The sequence below is a fragment of the Momordica charantia genome (assembly GCF_013281855.1).
Source record: "Momordica charantia cultivar OHB3-1 chromosome 5 unlocalized genomic scaffold, Mcharantia_2.0 BLBB01000005.1, whole genome shotgun sequence".
NCBI lineage: Eukaryota > Viridiplantae > Streptophyta > Magnoliopsida > Cucurbitales > Cucurbitaceae > Momordica > Momordica charantia.
In genome coordinates, this window is record NW_028275163.1 from 21859437 (window position 1) to 21874066 (window position 14630).

The 14630-nt window shown below is 38.7% G+C and overlaps 1 protein-coding gene across 2 annotated transcripts in view; it reads left to right on the forward strand.

The window, feature by feature from the left end:
- The window catches only part of EMB2016 (mRNA methyltransferase EMB2016), a 32816-nt gene extending 18456 nt beyond the window's left edge, over window positions 1-14360 (forward strand). Inside the window, exons 18-28 of one of the 2 annotated variants that reach the window (XM_088123654.1) lie at window positions 743-958; window positions 1054-1209; window positions 8349-8402; window positions 8506-8720; window positions 8808-8877; window positions 9797-10113; window positions 11077-11263; window positions 11331-12725; window positions 12819-13592; window positions 13683-13754; window positions 14003-14360. In XM_088123654.1, coding sequence (XP_087979780.1) covers window positions 743-958; window positions 1054-1209; window positions 8349-8402; window positions 8506-8720; window positions 8808-8877; window positions 9797-10113; window positions 11077-11263; window positions 11331-12725; window positions 12819-13592; window positions 13683-13754; window positions 14003-14023 — 3477 coding nt within the window. In that variant the 3' untranslated portion in view covers window positions 14024-14360. The remainder of the gene's footprint in view (window positions 1-742; window positions 959-1053; window positions 1210-8348; window positions 8403-8505; window positions 8721-8807; window positions 8878-9796; window positions 10114-11076; window positions 11264-11330; window positions 12726-12818; window positions 13593-13682; window positions 13755-14002) is intronic. The other variant, XM_022295740.2, reaches the window with a different exon arrangement.
- The last annotated feature ends 270 nt before the right edge of the window (window positions 14361-14630 follow it).

Sequence of the window (14630 nt, forward strand, 5' to 3'; positions counted from 1 at the left end):
AGGGCCCAAACCATCTCCGACCTGCTCCTCTTGTTGAAAATGAATTCTCTGGCTTATTTAAAAATAGAGATCCTAAATAATAGCTTTGATAGCACTAATTCACAACACTTTCTTCTTCCCTTGAAAAAATGACCACACAGAGACTTCTCTGCACAGTCAGTAACAACTGTGGAAGCCCCACTTTATTCTGAATCATTGACTCTTACAAAGAATGCAACAAAATTAAATCACCTCCAAATTATTTTATTGAAAAGAAGAGGTGTAAGATTCCACCTAATGAGTTACAAGACCCTTCAAGTTCGCCCCTTCCTAAAATTCTCCCAAGGATTTTAGAATACAAAAAGTTTTAAATTTAGAAGATAGGGTAAAAGGGAGAAACTACAAGTACCGTAACTTATTAAATTATAATAATTGAATTTGAATCAAGTTTCATCATCAATTATAAACAAGTGACATTCAGAGGAAAAAGTAAAGGCTAAAGCTCTTTGCTGTAATTCTCTCTGTCTTTGGATATGATCGTGATGAATAGGCTGGTTCGATAGACTTTTTGTTTTAAGTTTCACTATGAAGTATGAACTTGTAACGTAAAGATTTGTATCCCTCGGTTATTTCTGTTTCACCCTTTTAGTGGATTTAATTTTTTTTATGCAAGAAGGAAATTTTATTTGGCATCAATTATTTGAATTGCCATTTGCAGCTTTAATTTGTCCTCACCCTTTATCTATCCTTGTTATGGTGCTAGAATGATTTATTTCCTGATGAAGGAATCTGGCTTTGGAAGAATGGTATGCCTCTGTTGAGTGCCGTTAAAAAACTTGGTATCAGGACAATATTGGGGCCTCAAATTGAGAATGACGTCAATTGGTATTTGGAGCCTGGTCACCAAGAGAAACTGTCAGGTCAACTATTGCAACAGCTTGAAAAGATTTCCCAAGTTGTCCAACATTATGCCATTTCGGTGAGTGGTCTGTTTGCTACTTTGAGTGCATTTATTTATTGCTTACGTGTTGTGAAAATTTTGTCTTGACTATTACTTATGTTTGATGTTGACAGACATTGGTTGTCATCCAAGACATGCTTCGGATATTTATAATTCGCCTTTGTTGTCAAAAAGCTGACAGCGCTTCTATTCTTCTGCGACCAATATTATTGTGGACACGTGCTCGTGTTTCTGACTTGTCTTCTCTTTCAGACATGGATGCTTACAAAGTAAAACTTTTATATTCCCATGATAGTTTTAAAGCCCTTTATCTTTGTATTTAGATTCCACTTTAGTTTGGGTAATATACTTGTGTTTAACAATTAACATATACTGGACATTACGGCACTTGTTAGACACATGTTATATACTGGAACGAGATTGTTAGGATGCACACATGTTTAATACATAAATCTATACATATATGTAGTATCGTAGATACACATACATAGAAATTCATATACAATGCACAGTCTCGCATTTTCAAACATGTTCAAACACATTGTGGACCAAAATGAGCATCCAAAATGAGCTATATGGATGCGACACAGAATAGTATAGTGAAAACATTAGGTTTTGATAGATCATAGATGGTAAAAGGTTAACAAATTGGTAAAAGGTTGCACTTCCGGCGGTGTCTTAGTGATGTGGAATCAGTGTTTTCGAGGCGCAAGGCGCACCTCAAGCCGATAAGCCCTTTGATCGCCTTGAGGCGAGAGGCGATACAAAGGCGACGCCCGAGTGAAGCGAGGCGCACCTTAATAAATAAATAAAAATTATATATATAGTGCATAAATTTATATAGTAAACATAGTTTAAAAAATAAATACCAAAATAGTGTCATAGTAAATGTCAACAAGATACATAAAACAACCAAATGCAATAAGTTTAGTCAGAGACGGGAGCGGCGACGGTGATGATCGGAGACGGGAGTGGGCGATGGCCGAAGATTGAGGGTGGTGAAGGTGAATGTTGAGAGGCAGAGAGAATGGTTAGGGTCTGTGGACTGAGGTATTTCGCGAGGGAGAAAGGTTCTTTTAAAAAAAACACATTAAAAATTAAAATAAAATAAAATAAATAAGGCAGATCGCCTCGCTTCAACGAGGCGATCGCCTGGCCTCAGGCGAGAGGCGCACAAAGGTGCACCGAGGCGAGCTCCCGATTGAAGGCGCTCGCCTGGGCACCTTGCAAGGCGCACCTGGGCGAAATCGCCTCGCCTCTCGCCTGAGGCGAGCGCCCGGGTGCGCCTCAACAACACTGTGTGGAATGAGGATAGCATTGTTGTAGAAGATTTTGTCTTGGGTATGTTTTCAGTCTCGGTTCTGTTCAGATTTGTAGATGGTTTCCAAGGTTGGATCTCTATTGTCTATGGCCCTTCCTCTACTGTGGGGAGAGGTCTTTTTTGGCAAGAGTTAAGGGACTTAGCTGGTTTATGCAATGAAGATTGGTGTATTGGAGGTGATTTTAACGTAGTTAGAAATCCTACATAAAAGTCGAGAGAGGATAGAGTTACCAGAAGTATGAGAGACTTTAATGATTTCATAGAGGAGAGCACTTTGGAAGAAGTCCCTTTGAAGAATGGCTCTTTCACATGGTTAGACTTAAGAGAATTTCCAACTGCAACCAGAATTGACAGATTCTTCCTTGCTCAAAGATGGTTTCAGCATTTTAAAGAGTCAACCTTGTACAGACAAACGCGATCCACTTCGGACCATTACCCCCTTCAACTGAATTTAGGCCTTCAAAAATTGGGTCCTTCTCCCTTTCGTTTTGAGAACATTTTGAGAACATGTGTTTAGACCACCCTAATTTTATAGAGAAAGTAGAAGGGTGGTGGACTTCTTTGCCTTCAAATGGATGGCCAGGGTATGACTTTATGGAAAAGTCGAGAGGTCTGAGGAAGTTTCTTATCCAATGGAACAAAGAAGAGTTTGGGAATGTGGCTCTTTTAAATAAAGCATTCTTGATCAGATTGATGAGATTGACAAAGAGGAGGAAAGGGGGTTTTTAAACCCTTCCCGTTCCCCCTGCTTTTTTCGCTTAAAGTTGACCTTCTGGAGTTAACCTTAAAGTAGCAACAATCGTGGGCCCAAAAATGCAAACTTCAAACTTCAGTGGCTAAAGGAGGTTGATGAAAACTCCCATTTTTTCCATAAATGGGTGTCGGGAAAAAGGAACAAAGCTGCCATTCGCTCTCATGTTGATTGTAATGGGCAGATTCTTTCATCAGACAGGGAAATTGAAAAGGAAATCCTTGATTTCTTTACAAATCTGTATTCCATGGCAGAAGGTCAGAGATTTATTTTTGAAGACTTAGATTGGTCCCCCCAAGTTCCCATTGGCAAGTTTGGCTTGAATCTCCCTTCACGGAGCAATAAATTTATAGGGCAGTCAAGAGCTTGGGAAATTTGAAGTCCCCAGGCCCGGATGGAATGACAGCAGAGTTATATAAAAAAGCTTGGAACATTTTGAAGCTTGACTTGCTTAAGGTGTTACAAGAATTTTCTAGGAATGGAATCATTAATGCGCGCACTAATGAGACTTATGTATGTTTGATACCGAAGAAACTTCAAGCGAACAGAGTTGGTGACTATCGCCCCATAAGTCTGATTTCCTCTTTGTACAAGATTATTGCTAAGGTCTTGGCCGACAGACTCAAAAAGGTCCTACCTTCCATCATAGCAGACGCCCGAGCAGCCTTTGTGGAAGGAAGGCAGATTTTGGATGTCATTTTAGTTATTGCTGAGATGGTGGGTGACTGGTAGTCTTCAAATAAATCAGGTTTTCTTCTCAAACTTGACTACGAGAAAGCTTATGACAAAGTAGATTGGGATTTTATAGATGTAGTTCTGGAGAAAAAGGCTCTGGGCAGCGTTGGAGAATGTGGATCAGGGGCTGTTTGTCCTCAGCAAACTTCTCGATTATTGTTAATGGAAGGCCAAGGGGCAAAATCAAGGTGACAAGAGGTCTAAGACGAGGAGACCCCCTCTTTCCTTTCCTTTTCACTCTTGTTGGTGACTCTTTTAGCCGTTTGGTTCATCTTTGTTGTGAGAAGCGAATGATAAAGGGCTTTGAGGTGGGGAAAAGAAGGTTTTGATCTCTCATTTGAAATATGCCGATGACACCATTTTGTTCTGTCTAGATGAGAATGGTTACTTATTTAAATGCTGGGTTGTGATAAACTTGTTTTTAAGAGCTTCTAGCCTCTCATTAGACCTGAACAAGACCTCCCTTATAGACATAAATGTCTGGGCTGATAGATTAATTCCTAAAGCTTCGAGACTGGGTTGTAGAGTGGAAGAACTTCCTTTCTCTCATCTTGGTTTACCTCTTGGGGGTAACTTCAAATCTGTAGCCCTTTGGCGGCCAGTGGTTGAGAAGCTGAAACCAAAGCTTGGAAAATGGCAAAAGATTGTTCTCTCCGAAGGAGGAAGATTGACTTTAGCCCAATCGATTTTGAATAGTATGCCTATTTATTACTTATCCCTTTTGAAAGCCCCCATAGGGGTTGCGAAAGAGCTAGACAAGTTGGTTAGAGATTTCTTCTGGAATGGAGGTAAATCTCTTCCCCACAGGAATTTAGTAAATTGGGACACCACTTCTCTGTCCTTGAAAAAGGGAGGGCTTGGCATTGGGGCTTTCCACCTTCAGAACAATGCTTTGCTTCAAAAATGGCTTTGGAGGTTTACTCAGGAGTCAGGAGGAAGAAGCCCTAAGGAGGAGAGGACAGAACCTCACGGGTGGTTGTCCAAAAAGCCCAAAGGAAGAGCATTTGGCAAACCCTGGTTTGAAATAGCAAAAAAAAACATTCTTTTCCTCAAGTTTCTCTCTTTCAAAGCTAATCACGGTAACAGAGTCCGCTTCTGGTTGGATAGATGGACAGGGAATTCCACGCTCGCTCAAGACTTCCCCCGATATTTTTGCTTTGTCGCTAAAAAGGAGGCTACAGTATTTGATTGTTGGAAAGATGACCAGCTAGTTTGGGACCTTGCCATAAGAAGGGGTCTGCTTGACAGAGAAATTGAAAGTTGGGTTGATCTTATGAGCATATTGGATACCATTCGGCTGCGAGAGGGAGTTGACAAGGTGGTTTGGTTCTTGAATCATCCGGAGGCTTTACAGTTAAATCGGCCCTAAAAATCATGTTTGAAGATGCTCCTTCTTTGAACCCGCCCTTAATCTCTCTTTTATGGAAATACTCTATTCCAAAGAAAGTTAAAAGTCTTCCTTTGAACCTTAGAAAAGAGGGCTGTTAATACATCATTGAGGCTCCAGAAAAGATGTCCAAACTGGGACCTTTCTCCTTCTCTCTGTGTTATGTGTAGTCAAAATGAAGAGTCTATGGATCATATTTTCATTCATTGCTAGTTTGCAAAGAACGGGTGGTCTTTTCTATTCCAAATCTTCGGTCTCTCCTTTTGGTTGCCCAAGAATATCGATGGTTGGCTACATGAAGTCCTGCGAGGGTGGCAGCTTAAGAGGAAAGCAAAGATTTTCTGGAATTGTGCCGCTAGAGCTCTTCTATGGAATATTTGGGTGGAAAGAAACAACATAATCTTTGAGGAGAAGTCTTCTACTTTTGAAACTTTTTATAATACGATTCAATTACACTATTCTTGGTGGTGCTATAGGCATAGAAAATTCTTTTGTAGCCTCCCATTGTTACTTCAAGATTGGAGAGCTATTCTTCACTAGCTTTTGGGAGGGGGATATCTCTTCCCCCAACCATAAGCTGTTTTTTGTATCATGCTTCTTCTTATATAAAAGTGCTTTGGTGTTTCTTATAAAAAAAAATAAAAAATGTCAACAAATTGGACTTAGTCGGGTCAGGCTTGTGATGACAGACATCTTTGATTTTAAATTTCTTTGAGTTTTTTTCTATAAGCGGTACATAATTTTGCTATATGTTATTGACATTCTCATACTGTATTCATGAACATTATTTAATTTTTTTAAAGCTGAAAAATATTCAATAAAAAGGTGGAATATACTTTTGGTCCTTTGAGGTTTGACTTTGGTGTCTTTTTGGTGCTTGTTTTTTGGGAAACGAAACGATTTCATTGATATAATGAAAAAAGGATGGAAGATTACGAAAAAGAAAGAGGACCCACAGGCGGGTTACAAAAACGCTCTCCAATTTGTTAACAAGGAGGTGAAGCTGTACGAGTGAAAGAGGGGTTTACAACAAGTAATGACCAAAAAAACAATGGATTCAAAAGTCGCATGTGGTGAGCACTCCAAAGCTTGGAAGATTCGACGGTTCCGTTCATTAGTCCAAAGAAGAGCCCGAATGAAGTGGATCCATAGGCTAGCTTTTTCTTTCTTGAATGGGTGACCCACAAGAGTCAAAGCAAGCAAGTGAGACATATCGGTGGGGAGGGCAGCCGACCATCCAAAGAGGGGTAAGAGTTTGTTCCAGAGAGCTGCTGTGTAGGGGCATGTGAGGAATACGTGTCCGATGGACTCACTGTAGACATATCGGTGGGGAGGGCAGCCGACCATCCAAAGAGGGGTAAGAGTTTGTTCCAAAGAGCTGCTGTGTAGGGGCATGTGAGGAATACGTGTCCGATGGACTCACTGTGTTGCTTGCAAAGAGGGCACCTTCCTTGAAGTTCAAAAGAAACACTTTAAGGTTTGAAAAAATGCTTCTTATTTGACTAATAGAAGATGAATTAACAGGTACTTGCAGACTAGATTGCCGATACTGATTTTTAATGAGTTAACAAGTTTGTCTAAGTTTTCCTTCTCCCTTCTCTCTTTCCTTTTTTTTCCTTCTCCTTCCTTTTCCGACTGCTGCTTCCCTCCTTCCTCATGGTGCTGATTCTCCCTCTTTCCTTCTCTTTTTATTCTTTTTCCAATAATTTCCCTTCTCTTTTCCTCCTTTAGCGAGAGCCCCCCACCATTGTCCTAGGTTGGCGAAGGTCGTCGTCTTGACATCGTGTCGCCCATAGACAGCTGTTGCCATCATCCAAATTTGGAACGAGGCTCTTCATTCCAAACCTGGAACCCCACCATATTTCCAGATTTGGAATGACGGCACTCATTCCATGATCTGGACGAGGGTGGCAGATGATGACAATCTTTGGTGACCAAGGAAAGTGTCAATACTCGGCACGATGGCAAGTAGGAGAGTGGCGGTGGGTTCTCGTTGTAGGGAGGAAAAAAGAAAGGGGAATGAAAGTGGAAAAAAAAAGAAAGAAGAAGGAAAGAGCGAGAATCAGCATGGCAGGGAAGGAAGGGATGCAGCGTCGGCAAGACAGAGAAAGGAGGACTGCAATGGCTGGCACTGGGCTCTTCGGAGAGGAAGGAGAAAAGAAGGAAGTAGAGGAAGGATAAGGGTTGGTAAAGAAAGGAAGAGAAATGTCACATAAGCCAAAAAGATAAAACTTGCCAACTCATTAAAGAATCCATGTCACCAAAACTTGTCAGCAAGTTAACAGCCAATTCATCTTCTGTTAGTCAACTAATGGTCTTGGGACCATTTAGAACACAAACTATGTGGACTAAAGTTGCCTCTTTCGAAATGTCATGGACCAAAAGTGTATTTTACCCTAAAAAAGGACCATGACTAATTCTTTTTTTATGCAATATTTTTTCTTTGTATTTCCTTTATGTGACCATATCTTATTTTTTTTATATACTTTTTTTGTGTTTGTGTATTCAGAAAAAGTAATCATCGCACAATTTTGGTGCATGTTTGGGGGATTCAATCCATGTAGTTTATTTGGATGATTATTGAAAGCCATCGATAGTTTGGACTATGTAGGGAACATAGTGAAGATAAGATTGGGGAATTCTTTGGATTTGATTCTTATTAGAATTTATTTAGATTTTTTTTTAATAATTCATTTAGATTACTTCTGATATAGGATCACACTGTTGATTTATGCTGTTCTGATATGAGAGCATTAACTGAGCATTGAAGAATGTTAAGTTGGTGTGGTTGCCCTTTTTTCTCTCCTCTACTGATTTCATTATTCACCATTTGGCATCTTGCATTAGCATTCATTTGATTACTTGGATAAAACTGGATTGATCGTTGGAAATTTTGGATTGGAGGAGTTGTCATCCCCCTTGTAATGATTTCTTCCATGGATGAACTTTTTTCCTATTAAAAAAAAAGGAAAGAAGAAAGAAAGAAAGAAAGAAATAAAGATAGAAGATAAAGAAAGATCCTAAAGATTATAATTGTGCGCTCACTCACTTCACCGTTGTATAAGAGGATAAGGACTATTAACTTCTTCCAGTCTTGTTTGGTTTATGGATTAAAATGTTTTACCTCTAATGATTTTATTTTTGTACCCCTGTTCGTCAAGTGTCTTATGGTTCATCCTGTTAATTCTGTGGCCTTGTGTCATTTCCTTTGCAGATATGTAGGTATCTTGATTTTTTTGCCAGCTTATTGGAGCATCCTCATGCCAAGGTACTTCAGTTTTCCTAAGTAGTGAAACTTTCCCGATCCTTCAAAACACAAAGATTTAAATATCAGGTACAGATTTTCTTACGTTATACTAATTCTTTTTCAGGCGCTATTGTTGAATGAGGATGCTATCCAGTTGCTAATTGAAGTATCACATAGATGTTTGGATGACTTAGATTCAGACGAAAAGCTGGTTCCCGGGTCCAGATTCTCTACTAAATGTGGGTTTTCTATACTCAACTGGTGCCTCCCTGTTTTCAAGTCCTTTTCGTTACTTTGCTACTCTAGGCCATCTCTTAAGCACATTGGAAAACACAATCTGTAAGTAAATTATTTACACGTTATTTATTTTACTTCTTCCTTAAGAAAATTCACAATAATGTGTATGCAAATTTTAATTTGTGCTAGGCACCACTTTGGCTTATTAAGCGCAGAAGATTATTCGTTGATTCTATGTTGTATTCTACAGTTCTGTCAGGTAGATTCTTGTCCCTTTCTGAAGTGATTTGGTCATAGACTTCTTGTTCATGATGACAGCTTCTGAGTTGAAACTTAAAAATTATAATGAATTCATTCGTAGCAATGACCTGTTTTTATGCTCATAATTGCTATTAAATGGTAAAATGTCCTTGTACACAACCAAGGCTAAGGCTTATAAATTTTCAGTGTAAACTGTCAAATTGTTCTATTAAAAATTACGAGTTTTTTTTTTTCTAAATACCAAGTATCCTGCTATTATTGGAGGGTTGAACTATTGGGTTAAAATCAAGAAGGAAAAATTCTTTCACGTTCCGGATTTATTTGGCAAATTTCAAAGGTTTTGTTATATTCCTTATGATTTTTCTTGAAAATTTGAAATATTATCTTCTTATTTATTTATTTTTGTGTGCATGGACTTAAAATATTATAAGGTATAGCTAATATCATCAAGAATAGCAATTTCAGTCCTATTTTATGGAGCTATGGGACGAGAGAAAGACACCTTTGATGATATGTACTGGAAATTGAAGGTCCTTTTTTTTTTTTGATAAAATGGTCTTCTTTGTAAAGTCTCAGTTTGTTTGTATATTTTATAATATATTCCAGATATCAAATTATCAACAAAATGGTTTTTCATCTTATAAGAATTTTGGAGTATTGTCTCCCGATCTCGTTTTTCTTGGTTGTAGGGCAGATTAAATCTTATCAGGTTAGATGTGAGCTTTCAGTTTTGAACGTGAATTTCATCTTTGATAAATAGCTTCTTTTTTATTTTTTGAACCTGAATTTCATCTTTGATAAGGAGCTTCTAGTTGATTGATTTCCCCTGTCTTCTCGTTCTTTCAAAAGCTACCTCATGTAGAAGAACGTAGTTTCCTACTTGCTTTTTTGATTAACTAGCATTTCTTGATTCTCAGGTCCTGCCTGTTGGAAAAGAATTAGTTGCTTGTCTTGCAGCATTCAGGACCTTGGGATCTTGTAGTGAAGGGCGAACTGCTTTAGCATCTATTTTGATTGATATTAATAATGTTGACGAGCTTGAATCTCAAGGACACAAAAAGGGAAGTGACTTCTCTTTTAATGTATCAAGTTGGAGGATGAATCCTCCTCTGCTATTTTGCTGGAAAAAGTTATTGATATCAATTGATTCAAATGATTATATACCAAGGTATGCAATTCAGGCAGTTGATGCGCTGTCTTCAGGATCATTAAGCTTATGCCTGGATGGATCAAGGTTAGGTCTCTTCTTGAGCTATTTGGCTACTTTGATAATTCAAATACTTGGTGTATGTAAGCTGAGTTTATGTATGCTGATTGTGTCAATATATTTTGTCACTTGGCGTGTTTATGTTTATTTTTTGACCTTGTAATGATGTCCATAGTATTTGAAATCTCTTGCATAAGTATTATTGTATTATAATTTCTTCCTCATATCAGAGTCAGTTAAACCATGAGTGAATTTGTAACATCTCCAAGGGGAGGTTCCTTTAGAACATGTTTGTTGATTTCTAAATAAATGGTTATCCTATAAACACAAATATGCACCCGATAAAATGTATGTATCTTGTATTTAAACCGATGACTAACTTTTCTAGAAATAGTTGCAATCATTTTTTAAAAATCAACTGTGTCTCAATGAAAAGTTTTGTTTCCCATCATTTTTTTTTATAAAATCAACTGTCTCTTCCTGATGCGTCGGCATCCAAGATTTCTTATTCAATTACTAAAAATCACCCACAATATCATTTGGAAGTCTTAAATTTTGTGGAAAAATGTCCTCAGAAGATTCAATGTGGTAGTTTTGATTAGGAAGGACCAAATATCTTTTGGGAGGATAATTAGCTCAGGAAGTGGAGTACTTCCGTGTTTTCCTGATGGTGTATACCTCTTACAATTATTTTTTATAATATTTTCACATTAACAATGGTGTTTCATTGAAAAAGGAAAAGAAAAGAAAAGTCAAGTATCATTTTCTTTTTTAGCTTTTAGATGGTGTTTTTCGTCCAAATTAGCATGCAACTCCTCTTTCTATCATTCAAGTCATTATAGAAGATTTCTCTATTCCCTTTTGTGCTGAGTACAGATTAATTCCTTTTCTTTTGTATAGTTTGATTATTGATACATTTTTTCTATCATTGTGGGGGGGGGGGGGGGGGGGGGGTTGTAATTGGTAAGCTTACAGCTTGTCGTTGTGTAGTTTGGTCTTGGACAGGATCGGAGAAGTGAAATTTCTCTTTGGCCTTGCTGATGCTGTAGATGATGTAATTGTTTCTTCGTCCGAAGATGCTATAGGTTATATACAAGAAATGATTGATGTTTTCAAGTTAAAATTGAGAATTGGTGATTATCCAGAAGACTCCAACATACCAACTTTGATGCATCAGGTATAAAATATTTGTAATCACACTCTTAGTTTTCCTCTGAATTTATGGTTAAAGTTTACGACCTTAGCATGAATTACAGGTTTTAGAGACTGCAGAATCATTGTTATTATTGTTAGAGAAGCCTACTGGTTCAGTTAAGGTTGAAGATATTACTCCACCTGATGCTTCTTTGATACCGAGTAATATATTAGATTCTCTGAAGCTTTGCCAGTTTTCCGATGACAGCATTGGAAGTGTGGATGACAATCTTCTTTTAGGTATCGGGGACAAGTTTATGTGGGAGTGTCCAGAAATATTACCTGATAGAATGAATGCTCTTCCTGCAAAAAGGAAAATGTCAACATTGGATGGGCAAGCTAGGCGTGCTAGAGGAGAGAACTCCCCAGCTGAGATCTCATCCCAGAACACATTTGCACGTGGATCTGGGATATCTACTGCCCCTTCACTTCCATCACGTAGAGATACTTTTCGGCAGCGCAAACCAAATACCAGTCGGCCTCCTTCTATGCATGTTGATGATTATGTTGCAAGAGAACGAAATGTTGATGGGGCTATTAATTCTAATGTAATTGCTATTCAGCGAGTAGGGTCTTCTAGTGGGAGACCTCCATCAATACATGTGGATGAGTTTATGGCCAGACAAAGGGAACGCCAGAATCCTGTTGCAGCTGTTGTTGGGGAGGCCGCATCACAAGTGAAGGGTGGTGGGGTTCCTGTAAGTGACACAGATTTGGAGAAAATAAGCAAACCTAAGCAGTTAAAGACTGACCTTGATGATGATCTTCAGGGGATTGATATTGTATTTGATGAAGACTCTGATCCTGATGACAAATTACCCTTCCCTCACCTAGATAATAATCTACAGCAATCTGATTCTGTCTTGGTTGAACAAGGTTCTCCTCGTTCTATTGTTGAAGAGACAGAAAGTAATGGTAATGATACAAGTCAGTTTTCTCCCATATGTGCACCGTCTGCATCTAATGTTGATGAGAATACCCAAAGTGAATTTTCTTCCAGGATGTCTGTTTCACGTCCTGAATTCCCATTGGCTCGTGAATCTAGTGTGTCCTCTGGGAAGAAGTATTTTGAGCATCCTGAAGATGGAAAGAATGCTATTCCAGTTAGAAGTACAGGTGGGGTTGATACTTCAGCTACAGTTAACTCTGCCTACAACAATGCAATTACGCCACCTTCAAAGTTACTGGCTGAGCCTAGGGCAAGTACACAGAATTACTTCCACAAAAATAGTCCTCAGAATCTTGGCAGTGGACCACTATCGATAGGATCTCAAGGATTCTATGAGCAGAGGTTTTTTCCAACTCAACCACCTCTACCTCCAGTGCCTCCACCTCCAACAGTTGCACCTGTAATATCTCAACCATCTGATCTGGTTGCCAGTCAATCTTCCCCATTTGCGAACTTTGCATCTGATACTCAACAACGATTTTCTTCGACCTTCCATGTAAGGAAAGAATGTGCTTATTAGATCTTCTGTAGCATATTTATCTGCTGGTTGCCATTGTCTTCAATTTATTTCTTCATGTTGCTTTTGCAGGTCCCATCGGATTATCCGTCTGGATACAATAGTTCTGCATCATTTCCCAGTGGATCTGTTCGGCCACCTCCACCTCTTCCTCCAACGCCGCCACCTCTTTCATCCAGCCCTCTTAATTTATCATCGAGTAAATCTTCTATTCCAAGCACTCCAGTTTACAACCTGGAAAGTGTTGGGATGACTGAAATTCCTCAGAACCCTACTGCAACTTCAACTGATACGCGTTTAGGTGGTGTATCTGCTTCTGGGGTCATACTAGCTTCTAACCCTCTACCTGCACTTCCACACTTGATATTTAGTAGGCCTTCAATGCCTGTAAATCTCTATGGGGGCATTTCAACTCAGCAACAGAGTGAAAACTCGTCAAGCATCTTGCCAAATCTAGCTATTCCTCCATCTTCCATGCCTTCAATACATTCTCTTCCTCAGTTACAGCCCCTGCAACCTCCACAGCTTCCTCGTCCTCCTCAGCCACCCCCTCAGCATCTTAGGCCACCCATTATAGCTTCACAACAATCAGAACAGGTAGCATCAATGCAAAATCCGGTTCAAATGCAAATGCATCAATTGCAAATACTACAACAGCCCCGAGTTTCTCCTCAGTACTACCAGTCACAACCAGTAGGAATGTCACATGCACTGCCACAGCAACAATTCGAACATCCTCAACATCAAGCTGTGCATCAGCCTGGGGATGCTGCAACCACATCCCAGCAACAGCAGGATTCAGCAATGTCATTGCACGAGTACTTCAAGTCTCCAGAAGCTATTCAGGTAAGTATTTTTGTTACTTCTCATCAAGACTATTTTACTGTGTTCTCTCTGTTCCATTGTAATTGATGGGCTTTTCTTTTTTCAATGCAGTCATTGTTGAGTGACCGGGAAAAACTGTGTCAGCTTCTGGAACAGCACCCAAAGTTGATGCAGATGCTTCAGGTAATTTTGTGCCCCATTCTTCAAAATTCTAGGTTGAACAAATGTTTGTTATTGGTGTGCAAAAACATTTGGAGAAAGTTAACAACAGCACGTGTGGTATCTATCATTTGTTCCCTTCATGTATTTATGTGGTTGTTTCTGAGATGTTATAGTGGCTGTGCTAGACTATAGAGAAAGAAAATTACGGAGAGGTAAATTTCTACTAGGTGATTCTGATGACTAAATCTTTGATTATTTTCTTGTTACAGGAGAGACTGGGTCAACGATAGTAACACAAGCATGTAGAATAGAGGGACAGACTTCTCTTTTATACTTCGTAGCATAGCGGCTGCAGTCCCTGTTTCAAAGAACAGCCTGTAACATAAGTTTTGTAGTAAATAGAAATTATGCATTATATGTTAATCTTGTAATGTAACTATAAACAGTTCTTTTGTTTAGTTCATGAAATTTACATTAGTTTCGTTTCATACTTAGTTTCACAATAGTCGAGAGAAGTTCCTATTTGTAAATATGGCCAAGTCAACGTTACCGAGCTATTCTCGCTGTTTGGAAGCGTTCTAAAACATAGCTTTGTATGGTTTGTTTTGTTTTTTTCTTTCTTTGACATATTGCATGTCTTGTTTTTTGTTTCTAAAAGTTGCCTTAAAAGAAAGAAAAAAAATCTCTCTTATGGTTTGTTTTTATATATTGTTATAAATAAATGGCTTGGAATAGTGATCTCAAGCATGCAACTACTATAATCTTTACAAATAATTTGGAAGCTTTACTTCGAAATTATTTTCAAGGGGGAAAAGTTTTACTTCAAATTGCTACTAAAAGTAAACGATCGTAAAATTGTCTCAGTTTATCAAGTGCATTCCTTTAGATCATAGGCTC